Source organism: Chlorocebus sabaeus, chromosome 7 (assembly GCF_047675955.1).
Source record: "Chlorocebus sabaeus isolate Y175 chromosome 7, mChlSab1.0.hap1, whole genome shotgun sequence".
In the NCBI taxonomy this organism is placed as follows: domain Eukaryota; kingdom Metazoa; phylum Chordata; class Mammalia; order Primates; family Cercopithecidae; genus Chlorocebus; species Chlorocebus sabaeus.
Genome location: NC_132910.1, coordinates 44,578,947 through 44,593,079, shown reverse-complemented (window position 1 = coordinate 44,593,079; position 14,133 = coordinate 44,578,947). Strand labels below are relative to the sequence as shown.

At 36.3% G+C, this 14,133-nt stretch overlaps 1 protein-coding gene across 1 annotated transcript in view; it reads right to left on the bottom strand.

Annotated features, from left to right (window-relative positions):
- Positions 1-14,133, bottom strand: part of GRID2 (glutamate ionotropic receptor delta type subunit 2) — a 1,473,259-nt gene that overhangs the window by 661,458 nt on the left and 797,668 nt on the right. Inside the window, exon 4 of the mRNA XM_007999282.3 lies at positions 7,102-7,307. Coding sequence (XP_007997473.3) covers positions 7,102-7,307 — 206 coding nt within the window. The remainder of the gene's footprint in view (positions 1-7,101; positions 7,308-14,133) is intronic.

Genomic DNA, 14,133 nt, shown 5'->3' with positions numbered 1-14,133 from the left:
AATAGAAGGTAGGTGTGAGATGGAGAGCTCAAAATATGAGAACATAGAGGATTCTTGTCATTCACAGTAGTGAGGTTCTATAAAATCCTATGAACACTGTGTTTATGAACACTGAATCATTGCTCCTAGGGGAATGGTTTGGTCCCTTGTAAGCCTCTGCCTTTTTTGTATTTATATTTAAAAGCACTTTACGTAATATGCATTGCTGATTCATTAACATTGAACTCAAGGCCAACAGCACTATAACTCTAGCCTATACACAGCTTATCTAACAGAGGTATTTTCTGTGTGATGCACATCACAGCTTTCTGGTGCTCAAGGACACTAGACCAGCACTTTAGCACCATGTTTGGGTGATATTTTAAACAGGGAAATCACCAATGAAAGCACAAAAAATTGAAAAAGGCACTATATAAATAGATTGAGCAAAGAACACTTGCTTGCCATAGAGGAGCTGAAACAAGAATGCAGAGAGCAGCTTTATTTGACCTTAATTACTAACAACTCAAGTTTTTGAGCTCTGCAAATATATGATCATGAAAGTGCCCTGAGGATTGATTTTGGAATTACATATAAAGTTTAGTGAATAGGTGAATTGCAAAAACTAAATTAGTTAATAAAGAAGACTGATTGTACTTAAATGTATGTTGATTCTCACATGCTGTCACATGCAAAATGTTCTTAAAAGCTGACATTTATCCCTTTAAAAAAAGTAAGAAGCATAGGATTCTCTTCTAAATAAATAGGTGAATTTTCTAGGTGAACTGGGGCAACTAATGTTGCCATGATTATCCGAGAGCAAGGTAACATAAATACACATGCAAAATCTTGTACTACCTCCAGTAAAATGATCATATCCATCTTCTATCTACTCAATCTAAATGATCAAATTACCATTATGTAATGAATTAATGCTGCTGATGTTCTGAGGTAAATCATTTTTTAACTTAGGAATTTATAATTAACTACATTATTCATAAAGGGTTAAGTTGGAATGAATACATTTTCTGGACTTAAGTGAAAATAATGACAATGATTGTGGATGCTTGTCATTCACAGTAGTTAGGTTCTATAAAATTCCCACGAACACTGCATTCGTGAATGTCAAATCACTGCTCCTAGGGGAAATACAGAGTTTGGTCCCTGCCAGCCTTTGGTTTTATGCATTTCTATTTAAAGGCACTTTATTTAATATTCATTGTTGATTCATTATAATTGAACTTGTGGCCAACAGCACTACAATTCTTGCCTCTACACAGTTTATTTAACACAGATGTTTTCTCTGTAAGAAAAAAAAAAAAGCAAAACACTCTTCCTTCAGAAGTTACTTCAAGATATTTCCCAGCAAAGCAGGAAACTAAGAAATTGTAAGACACAGGAACCAGGAATTTGTGGATCTGACCCACTAGAATTTATCTGATTTTTAGGGATACACCAGAAACAGAGCAGGAAAGGGCGGGGAGGGGGCTTTGGGAGGAAAGGCTGCAGTCAGGAAACGGGGATTTTGGAGATTTGTTATTGATAACAAGAATTTAGAATTTTAGTAGCCAAAGATGAAATGAAAAGTAAGAAAAGTAATAACTCAAACAAAAAAACCTGAAGCTGAAAACCTAAACATAATCATACCTTAATACTTTGTTGTACAGTCAACAATATTTATAGTGATAAAATATATGCAAATTACAGATTTTCATCTTCTAAAGCCAACTTTTAGTCAAGGTATGAACAATTTATTTCTGGTAACAGAATAGAAAATACATTCTTCCAACACACTCAATATAAAGATAAATCTGTGGATCATGGAAGCTAAGAGGTAGAAGAGTGGAAAAATAGTGAATGAACCTTTACAACTAGTATACTGACTTTACAGATCCTATACTGTCAACAGTAGTTGGTATGGTAATAGAAGTGTAATTGTGTTATATAAAGTTATTTAAAATTATACTATAACTAGTTATATATTGAGAGGACATGCAGGTGTGGGTGAAGTATATGAAGTAAATCATTACTTACCATATAAGAAAAGGTAGATAAGAGATAAACTAATAAATCAACCAATAATATTTACTAGAGTAAGTAAAAATTAAAACAAAAAAGTTAAAGAGCTAAGAGTCATTTAATCTACTGATATGGTTGGCTGTGTTCCCACTCAAATCTCATCTTAAATTGTAGCTCCCATAGTTCCCATGTATTGTGGGAGGGACCCAGGGTACGTAATTGAATCATGGAAGCAGTTTCCCTCATACTGTTCTCTTGGTAGTGAATCAGTCTTACGAGATCTGTTGGTTTTATAAGGGGTTTCCCCTTTGGATTGGCTCTCATTCTTTCTTGTCTGCTACCATGTAAGACGTGCCTTTCACCTTCCACCATGATTCTGAGGCCTCCCCAGCCCTGTGGAACTGTGAGTCCATTAAACCTCTTTTTCTTTATAAATTACCCAGTCTCAGGTATGACCTTAATAGCAGCATGAGAATGGACTAATACATCTACCAAGGGAATATTATATAGCCATTAAATATTATTAGGAACACTTCATAGGTCTCAATAGAATGATCTCCTAGAAGTTACTAAGTTAAAAATCCAAACTCAGAATTTAAACCTAGTATACAACTATTTATGTATGAACAATAAAAAAAATGTGTGTGTGTGTGTCTGTGTATACTTGGAATGCCACATAAGAAACATTATTAGTCTCATAAAAAGGAACTCAGGTGTTTGAGGAACAGTGGCAGGATATTGTCTTGTTGAATCTTTTAAATTTTGAACAACGCAAATACACAGGGTATGCTAAAAGTAAATACAAATTAAAATTTTAAAATTAAAAATAAATAATTAATTCTGAAAAGAATAACTGGAGGTAGGAAAACATAGACTCTTATTTTTAATTTTAAAACCCTCAGTATAATTTGATTTTTTAATTCTGTTCATGTATCATACATACACACACACACACACACACACACACGCACGCACGCATTCTGAATTGTTTGCCCACCATTGTTTGCTTGGATAATTCTTATTTATTTTTCAAGATTCTGGTGACACACCTTATCTGCAAAACTTGTCGTGGCCCTGGCTAAACCCTCTGTAGCATGAGTCAGTTCTCCTACGGTATTCCAGAACACCATTGATCCATCACTATTGAATTTTCTTTCACATACTAGTATTTAGTTATATGCTGCCTCCTCCACTAGACTGAGTAAAACTTTAGGTCACACAGAAATGATTCCTCTTTATGTCTTCAGAATTTCAGTGCACTCTTTTGAATTGAGTTCTGCCTCTCTTTTGAATGAACTGCTCCCAGCACTAATAGGGTCAGCCTATTCCCTACTCAAGAGAAACAATCCTAGAACCCATGGAGGAGGTGGGATGTGTCTGAAAACAACTAATTGAGAAACAGGAACCATCTTGCAGGTCAGAGAACAGTACAATAGAGTGAGCTTAGGTCAGGATAGAGGTGGTGGTAGTTCACATTCTTTCTGCCATTCCTACATCACTGCTTAAGATGCCTGTGGAATAACTTGTCCACAGTTTGGAGATATAAAATCAGTGATTATAAAAGATAAGTTACTAAAAATAATGGCAGATGAGTGGGGAAAGACAAAAGAGTCTCCAAGGAAAGATCATAGATTGTATGTGTTTGGGGACTAAGACGGAAGGGATACATTATTATAAGTATAAAGTTCAGGGTCAAGGTTGGGGGACAAGATGAGACATTAGGATCATATCAGTTGAAATTGATGATCAGAAATACAAGGATGATCAATGAAAATTCCTTTAATGAAGTCTGAACTAATTCTGTCTACCTTTGAAGCAACAATTGTCGGTTATTGGTAATGAGTCCCCTGGTAGAGCTTCATGAATTCTAACACGCTGGGGTCTTAGCTCATCAATACTCTTTTTCCATTCTACAATCTCCTCTTCATCACTGGTTGCTCTCCCAATACCTGTGTGAAAAGGCTCACTTTGTTTTATCCTAAAAATGAAACAGATTTCCCTGGTTCTGAAATCCATCTCATGGGATTTTTAAAAATTTTAAACCATAATTTACCCTTACTTTCATCACCAAACTTCTCAACAGGGTAGTCAACACACCTACCTCTACCCATTCCTTCCCTAGCCCTTTGCCTTCTTGCTGTATGCCTGCCTCTGTGCTTTTGTTTATGGTCTTCCTGCTGTTTAGAATGCCCTTCCCACACTTTTCTGCCTGATCCAATCCACATGTCCTTTAATGCTCAACTCAAGAAGCACCTCCTTCAAGACGCCATCTATAGCAAGCTCCTTTCTCAACATTTCACAGCTGTATACTTTACCTCTGGAACCAGACATGGCTGGCTCTGGAGCTCAGCGGAGATGTATGTGTTCTGCCATCACATGCATCTTATAATGTTGATACCCTTTCATTTTCCTTCTCCAACACCAGGCTATAAACTTGAGAAGAGGAATGGAATCTTTGTTGTCATTTTATCACTAGTGCCTAGCATAGTTTCTAGGATGAACTGGAAAACTAATGAACTAGTAAATCAATGTGTATTAAACTGATGAAAAACAAATAAACTACATCTCAAGCACTGACCTTTCTCCTGGTCTCCAGTCATGCATTTATAACTAACCTGTCTGGGAACCAAGGTTAAGCACACAAACTCTAGAGACAAACGTATTGGAATTAATCCCGGAGCTGTCTCTTCCTAGTTGTGTCATCTTGACAACTTAAACCCTATATGCCTCAGTTTTCTTATCTACAAAACAAGGATGATGTTAGTACCAACTCAAAGGCTTTTTTATGAAGACTATATGAGTTCATTTTTTAAAAAGGTCTTAGAAAAGAAAGCACTAAGTAGTAAGAAAATAGTAAGTACTATATAGGTGTTGAAACATAGTTAAGACCACCTGAAGAATCCAGTGTTAGCTCAAATTTTACATGATTCAAATTGAACTCTCAAACATACTCCTCTGCCTTATTTGCTCATAACAAATAATGGCACCTGTTATGGGTAAAGTTGTGTCATCATTACCTCCTTCTCAAATTTATATGTTGATTTCCTAATACCCAGTACCTTAGAATATGACCTTATTTGGAGATAAGGTCTTTACAGAGGTAATCAAATTAAAATGAGGTCATTAGGGTGAACCTCCTCCAAATGACTCACATCCTTATAGAAAAGGGAAATTTGGATACACAAACATACAGGAAGAGAAGAAAATGTGAATAGACATTGGAAAGAGACAATTGATCTACAAGCCAAGGAGGGAGGCTTAGAACAGTTCCTTCCCTCACACCCCTCAGAATAAATCAACCTTGTCAACATCTTGATTTTAGATTTCTAGTCTCCAGAACTGTGAGATGCAAACTTTCTGTTGTTTAAGCCTATGACAGTTCTAGTAAAGAATACACTAGCATTATCTCTGCTATAATGAACTACCCAAGATGGGCAATTTATAAAGGAAAGCAGTTTAATTTTTTCACAGTTCCACATGGCTGAGGAGGCTTCAGGAAACTAACAGTCATGGTGGAAGGAGAAGTAAGCACCTTTTTCACAAGGCAACAGGAGAGAGTGACAGCACAGGGGAAACTGCCCCGTTTAAACAATCAGATCTCCTGAGAACTGCCTCACTATCATGAGAATGGCATGGGGGAAACCACTCCCATGATCCACTCACCTCCCACCAGGTCCCTCCCTCAACACGTGGGGATTACCATTCAAGATGAGATTTGGGTGGGGGCACAGAGCAAAACCATATCAATACCACTTCTCTTTTGTAAATTCCTAACCCATGACACGAAGTCTAGTTCAAATATACCTGCTCAGTGAAGTTTCCTCTTATCTCCTTCAACAAAAATGACCATAGATGCTTCAACCTCATCTATTGCAATTTTAACATCCTAATTTATATTACATTCCCTGTGAACTTGCTTTCACTTTCCAGATTTGTGTTTCTTGAAGGAAGGAACCAACTTCTTTAAAACTGGAAATGTTTTATATTATGAAAAAAATGTAGTAGTTCAATAAGATTCTCTAAGTCATTTGCTGAGCTCAAAAAGTAAAATGTTTATATTTGTCTTTAAACTGCATAATGAAGTTTCCTATTAAAATGAAAAAATTGGTATTACTGACGGTTTTACACAAGTTTTACTCTTCTTAGTGATTTATATTCTGCCTTATGTTTTTTGATACCAACTATATAGTGAGTGTCAAAGAACTTCTAACATGTTCCTAATTTGGAAGCTTTATAGCAGTACTTCAGGAGCTAACAGAAGCATAATAGTGAAACAAGGCAAAAAAAAAAGAAAAGAAAAAAAAAGTATTAAACAAATAAATTCCCTCCCCCAAATTTAAAATATTTTTTAAAATCCCATGTGAAAGTATGTAACGTCATGACCAATTATATCACTATGTAACATTAAAAACTTGAAGAAGGGCAAAAAGACTTGACAATAAACTTTTACAAGGCAATAGCAGGCATTTCAGAACATAGAAATGTTACACCAATCCCTGGAAAGTCTTAATTGTATTTTTACTAAATTTCAGAGCTACTAACTAAATGAACGTATACAATTAAAAATTTGAGGATGTAGCATCATAAAATGTACAGTGGTCATCACTTTACGGAGTTTCAGACACTTAATTATTTGTGTTAGTACAAAGTTCACAGAGAAGATATAAATCTGTATATGTTTTTGTAACAGTAATCATGTTTATGAAATAATATCCTGATTCAAGTACATTTTTTTCAGAAGTAAAATTTTAAATTACAAAAAATACTAAAGATTAGTTAGAGAGCTATGCACTTGTGAATTTATTCTTGATCTTGCCAGATTCATTCAGGTCAACGGCACTTTTAAACTTCTATAAGACTTCTTAAAATTGTTCTGTCTGTGTGCCCAAATATATATAAATACAAGTGTTCTCAGCAATTAACTGGACAGTAAGGGGTAAATGAGATGAGCAAGGCAAGCACTATGCTACCTCCATTAGTGTTAACAAAAGTTGTGTAATTAAATCCTTCGCACTGCTCTTAATTTTCATCTCCTCTGTAGGGTCTATTCCAAAGCTTTTAATTTTTTTGCACAACTCTCACCACAAGACAACTTTCACTTACCTCAGTAATGAAGGATTTGGCTGTGGCAGGATTCATAACAAGGATCGCTCGCCTAAGAGTGTCTCGATAGCGATTCAGTTCTTCTATTCTCATGGTGTCAAAGAGAGTGGTGATCATTTTATTGATGTTGTTTTCTACCTTCTGAAGTGCAACATCCATTCCCTGCTGAGACACTTTGTCCAAGAACTCTTGTATTCCACGGATATCTGGAAACATCAAAAGCCCGTCAAAATACATGTGAATTATTGTACAGAAGGAAGGCATAAGCTATTTCACCTATATCAGAATATTGTTCCACATTGTAGGCTCTCTGAAGATGTGCCAAACCTTAAACATTTGAGAGTTCCATCAGCTACTCAATTACCAATTGAGTATACACTGTATAAATTCTTACATTTCTTATCATTAATTGAGTAGCTGATGGAACTCTCAAATATGTTTAAGGTTTGGCACATTTTGATATGTTCACATGAAAAATGTAGGAACTGTTATTTTTTAAATAGATTTCTTTATATCTACATGGAACCTAAATGATATCCATGCCAGGAATGTTGGGTGAGGGCACAGGGAGGTTGTTGGAGAGATGTCCCATTTCTCTAGAGCCAAACATGAATAAGGCAAAGACATTCCCTATTTTCCTTAGCATTTTAAATGGTAATATTAACCTCATGTAAGCATAAATATCACTGATGACAGATGAATCTGAATCAAGATTATGAATGTGTCTTAAAATAGGCAACAGTATCACTAAACTTGACTTTTATCAGTTAAACAGAAAGCTTCGAAAAGTTGTCTTCGAAGGGCTCAGGTCACTTAGACCACAAATAATAGCTGCATTTTAATCTATTTAATGAGTATTACCTCCTTAGCTAAATTTGGAAAAGTTGGTAGGAGACACCAAATTTGCCTTAGTAAGGAGAACATATTTAATGTGCAAAATATATATTTTCAATACTTATTTCAGCATTTTAGAAAATGTTAAGCAACATTTTTGAATTTATGATGATCAGCAAAATATTTACATTCTCATTCCAAGATAAGCAAAGTTCTCGAAATTTATTAAATTAAAACGTTAGGTATCCATGTCACATTTAAATAAGAAAAATAAAATTCAATCTAAAGAGTTTATCATTTGTACTTTGATGTGTACTTAAGTAACAATAAGTGTCTGAAATATCACAAATATTTCTTCGTGGTATCAGATTGCTTGTTTATAGAAGAAGATATCTGAATTAAGTATCTGGCACAATTCAAGCTTAATATAGATTATGTAATAATCTTAATATAGTAGATTTTCTTTTACTATATCATAAACTATATTTTTCATTACATATCCAAAGAATAAAATATTTAAAGGGCAAATACTGGAGAAACAAGTAAATGGGATCGTAGGGAACTTATGAGTAGACTAGATCTCAAAATCCTTAATAGTGTGTGTTTGCCTGTTTGCCTGCATGTAAAATTTGCCTCTCAATGGCAATAGTTAAATTACTTATTTTTCAACATACAAACCAGAAAAAGCAATAAGTAAACCCACAGAACAGGAAAACAAATAGCCAAAAATTTGGAAACTACGTTTACTCTTATAAACATTTATATTTAAAAGGTTACAAATTGACTAAAATAACAATTTTGCTTTCTTCTTCTGATTGCTTTTATTTGAAAATAGTTGTTGTAAATATTATATGTTTCATTATCTGATGACTTTCAAAATCTTTACAACATATATACTGTATAAATTATATCTTACATTTCTTATCATTAATTATGTTGTAAACCCAGGATGTTACCATCAAAGCAGGTTAAAAGAATAAAATCCTCAACTAGGACAGAGGATGAAATAAAAGAGCTGGAATAATAAAGGTGTTATGTATTCATTCAATATCCAAGTCAGAATGTACATAAGGGTGTAAGACTCTGAAGCATGAATTAAGCAAATGGTTAAATTTGATGGAATTTGGTTGATACAGGTAGAAGTACAAAAACAAGACTATGTACATGCTAAGCAGATGTTCTTAAATTTTGATATGAATCAGAATCATTTCAGAAATTTATCAAAAATACACAAGCTTGGGCCTCACCCCAGAATCAATATACCTTTAGAATATATGTGAGAGGCCCAGTGTGGTGGCTCACACCTGTAATCCCAGCACTTTGGGAGGCCGAGGCAGCAGATCATAAGATCAGGAGTTTGAGACCAGCCTGGCCAATATGGTGAAACCCTGTCTCTATTAAAAATACAAATATTAGTCAGGCGTGGTGGCACACGCCTGTAGTCCCAGCTACTTGGGAGGCTGAGGCAGAAGAATTGCTTGAACCGGGAGTTGGAAGTTGCAGTGAGCTGAGATCATGCCGCTGCACTCCAGCCTGGGTGACAGAGTGAGACTCCGTCTCAAAAAAAAAAAAAAAAAAAGCGGGGCAGGGGGGATAAAAGAAAAAAGAAAAAAAAATACATGTCAGAGCAGACAGAGCAGATTATTGATTTCAAATTGTAAGTTGTTCTTTATTTGAGTTACTTAACGTGTACATCTGAATACAAGGCAAACAAAACAAAAGTTACATTGAAATAGATCCAAGATGCTCAGAAAACAGAGCATGACTACAGAATAAAGTTTCAGATTACTTACCCTCTATGAAATCTTCTGATTACAAAAATAAAATACCAGTGCTAGTTTGCATCCTCACTTTGAGAAAAAAACTTGTTCTCCAAAAACATTTGTTGAATATTAGACACAATGCTAGGAGCTCAGAGCACATCAATGCATACCCATCCACACATTAAAACAAACAATAAACAAGTAAGCAAAGTAAAAAACCACAAAGCACACTAAGTGTTTGGAAGAAAACAATGAGTGCATTGGTAGATGATAATAGGGTGAGGAGGAGGATCTATTTTCGTTAGAGGACGGTTTCTCTGCAAAACTCGTATTTAAACTCTGAGGTAAAGGAATAAGAAGACATTATCCAAGCAAAGAGATAAGGAGAAAGGCAACAGCTCAGAAAATGCCCAGGACATTAAAGAGTCTGTGGATGAAAAACCTATAGGAGACCACTGTGGTTGCAGCCTAGCTAGTGAGACATGAAGCTGGATGGAGAGAAAGAATCAGGTTATGTAGATCTCTATGAGACACAGGAAGAGGTTTTAATTTTATTCTAAATACAGCTTTAATCTATCGAAAGTTTCAAGTAGAGGATCTGCCTTAAGTGGATGACTGGATAAGAGAGCAGAATGAAAAGCAGTTTAAGTCTGGAAGTGACGCGTTTGATTGTATGCTTTAAATTGGGGCTGGGCGCGCTGGCTTATGTCTGAAATCCCAGCACTTTGGGAGGCTGAAGTGGGCGGATCACTTGAGTCCAGGAGTTCGTGACCAGCCTGGCTAACATGGTAAACCTCGTCTCTACTAAAAATACATAAAATTACCCAGGCTGAGGCATGAAAATGGCTTGAACCAGGGAAGTGGAGGTTACAGTGAGCTGAGATCGTGCCACTGCACTCCAACATGGGTGACAGAGTGAGATGCCGCCTCAAAATTTTTTTTTAATAAATAAATTGATCTAGTAAATTAATTATCCTTAATTTGAAACTTATATAATGTTTTTTAGCTTTAATTTTTGATCAGAGTGATATAAATACTGAAAAGTGATGTGACAAAAGACCACTATAACCCCTCTGTTTCCTTACACTGGAATTCTGATGGTCACTTCTTAGATATGTGACTGTAAAATTTTTTGAAAATGTTTCCTCAACTGTAAATGAATAATTTATTTGTTTATATTTATTTTGGAGACAGGGTCCCACTCTATTAACCAGGTTGGAGTATAGTGGCATGATATCAGCTCATTGCAACCTCCACATCCCAGGCTCAAGCGATCCTCCCACCTCAGCCTCCTGAGTAGCTGAGACTACAGGTACACACCTCCATGCAAGGCTAACTTTTGTATTTTTGGTAAAGACAGGGATTCATCATGTTGGCCAGGCTGGTTTGAACTTCTGAGCTCAGGCAATCCACCTGCCTCGGCCTCCCTAAGTGCTGGGATTACAGGCATAAGCCATCACTCCCAGCAAAAAATATTTATCTTATAGAAGTCTTCAAAGACTGATTTCACAAAAGTGTCTGTGTGTGTTTGTTGTGTATATACAAAATCTAGTGTAGGGTCTAACATATGGTAATTCTTTTATTGTTAGTAATAGAACATGACTATTTGTTAAGAGGCCACCATTCTTCCTACCAATAGACCAGATTGCTTCAATTTTATTGATGGCTAGCTACCCAAAATGGCAAGCATAAATTACAAGGTAGTCTCATGGAATGCAGAAGTTAAGCATAAATAGTTTTGCTTATTTGAGTAAATGACACCAAATACCCATGTTATGTGGCAATTGGTAAGTTCAATGAGAGAAGATTCTCAGTCATGCTGTTTATGAGCTGCTCTGTGTAAAAGAGTCATTAAAAAAGAGAGTAGCCTGGGCGCAGTGACTCATGTCTGTAATCCCAGCACTTTGGGAGGCTGAGGCAGGTGGATTGCCTGAGGTCAGGAGTTTGAGACCAGCCTGGCTAACAGAGTGAAATCCCATCTCTACTGAAAATACAAAAAATTAGCCAGGTGTGGTGACGTATGGCTGTAGTCCCAGTTACTCAGGAGGCTAAAACAGGAGAATCACTTAAACCCAGGAGGCGGAGGTTGCAGTGAGCCGAGATGGCGCCACTGCACTCCAGCCTGGGTGACAGAGAGAGACTCATCTCAAAAAAATTAAAAATAAAAAATAAAAGACAATAGGCCTTTGGTTTTGTCCATTGAACATGAACATCATCACACATCACAATCATTCAGCTACATTATCTGTATGTTGATCAGCTGGAAGTCAATGAGATGAGTTCCTTGTGTTTCAGAAATAAAGAGTATATGGTTCCTGACCTCAAGGTGCTTCCACGTGAGGGGGTGTGACTAGGTGCTATTTATGGATAACAGAAAGCTAAAAGAAGTTTCTGTAGTTTCCAGTACTTAATTCTATTGACCAGATAATTACATAACATCAGGTGGTGGAAGGCTCATTAATTGAGTTATTAAACATAAGATTGGGGGAGGGGGAAGGTGTTTTTTCCATGGCACTATAAAGGAACTTGTGTTAGGTAGAATATTGGTCTCCCCAAAATGCTCACATGTTAATCCCTGTAATCTGTGAATACACTATGTTACACAGCAAAGACAAATTAAAGTTGCAGATAGAATTAAAGCTGTTAATTGTCTGACCTTAAAATAGGGAGATTATCCCATATTATTTGGGTGGCTGTAGTGTAATTGCAGTCTTTAAAATTGGAAGAGGGAGACAGAACAGGAGCATCAAAAGGAGGTCTAACTCCTGAAGAATGTGTTGAGACTCAGCATCTTCGGAGAGATGCAAGGCTGCTGGCTTTGAAGATGGGGGAAAGGGACCCTGAGTGAAGAAAGGTGGGTCATTTCTAGAAGGTGGAAAAGGCAAGGAAATTGACTCTTCCCTAGAACCACCAGAGAACACAGCATTGCTGACACTGATTATGGCCCACTGAGATTCCATTTCAGACTGCTGATCTAAAAAATACTATTAATAACTTGCATTGTTTAAGCCTCTAAATTTGTAGTAATGTGATACACCAGCAATAGAAACTAACAGAACTATATTTTAATCCATAAGTCTGTATTTTTCCAAATTGTAATCCATCGAATTATTTTGGAGTTATCTGGAAAACATCGAATTTGGAGTTATCTGGAAAACATCGAATTATTTTGGAGTTATCTGGAAAACTTGTTGAAAATGAAGATTTTTGCTCAATCCCATTTCTATGGAATCAGAAATTCTCAGGAAAAAAAACAAGGGATTTTCTCTCACTTGATGCTTCTTAAGAGACCATCTGGGAACCAGTGCTCCAATTTCTTAACTTTCTTTGTGTTACAGACTCCTTTGAGAAAAATCAAAGATTATGAATTCTATCTCCTCTCAGTAAATGTATATACTGAAAACATTCTGCACACTGCCAAGATTATAATCTCTTAGTTAACTCTGCTTGCCTCTCTTAAAAGTAGTTATTGGAGAACCTGGATTAGCATATCATCACTGATGTTAGTGATTTTTTTCCCATACAAACTGTATGAGAGGGTAAGGTATAGACATTTCCATGCTAAAAAGTAGTGTGAGGTTTTGTTTAAAAATAGAGGAAAATTTTAGATAAAAAGATAGCAAACACATAAATACTTTCCCTGAAAACCTTTCATTGTTTTAGTTACTATTTAATTATCCTTTAGGCCTAAGAAAAGCGTATTAACTGTAGAAGGTTGGGTTCTCAGGAAACAGACTCTGGGGTGGAGATTGGAGATCAGAAAATCTATCAGGGACTGCTCTTGGGAATAACACTGTGTCACAAGGGAAGGGAGCAAGAAAGAGCCAGCAGAGGGAGACCTGGGGCTACAATGCAGTCTCAGCGAAGCCCTACAGCAAGCTCTGGAAGTGGGATGGTCTTTAGAGTCATCCCAAATTAGCGCTGGTGGAAGGAGGAATTTTACACCCCCCTGTGGCCTTTGGTGAGGTGGTTCTCCTAAGCTGAGGGTAGGTAATTCATAAGGAAGGTAGTCAGCAGCAAGCCCTCTCAGCATTTGGGAGAAGATAGCCTTCAGTTTTGAAGGGGGATTTGGGTGGCACTGGACAGAGTCCATCCTAATTTTTCCTTATATTTATCAAGTCGAAAGTTATTGTTTTGGTTTTCGGGGCACTTTGATGATATGCAAAGCCTTTATAAGTAATTTGCAGTCAACGTTTCCACCTTTCATTTATAAAACAACTCTTTTATCTAGGGGAAAACACACTGCATTTGGTGTCAGAAAACTAGGTTTAGATTCTTACTTAGCCACCAGTATAATCATAGTTCCAAGTTAATAGGGTTAGACTGGTGGCTAAGTAGTTGGTGTCTTTTATTTTTATTCTTCCCAATATTTCCTTTCCTTTATTCAAACCACAAGATGCCACTTTTCATTTAAGAAATGAATCTGGATGCATCC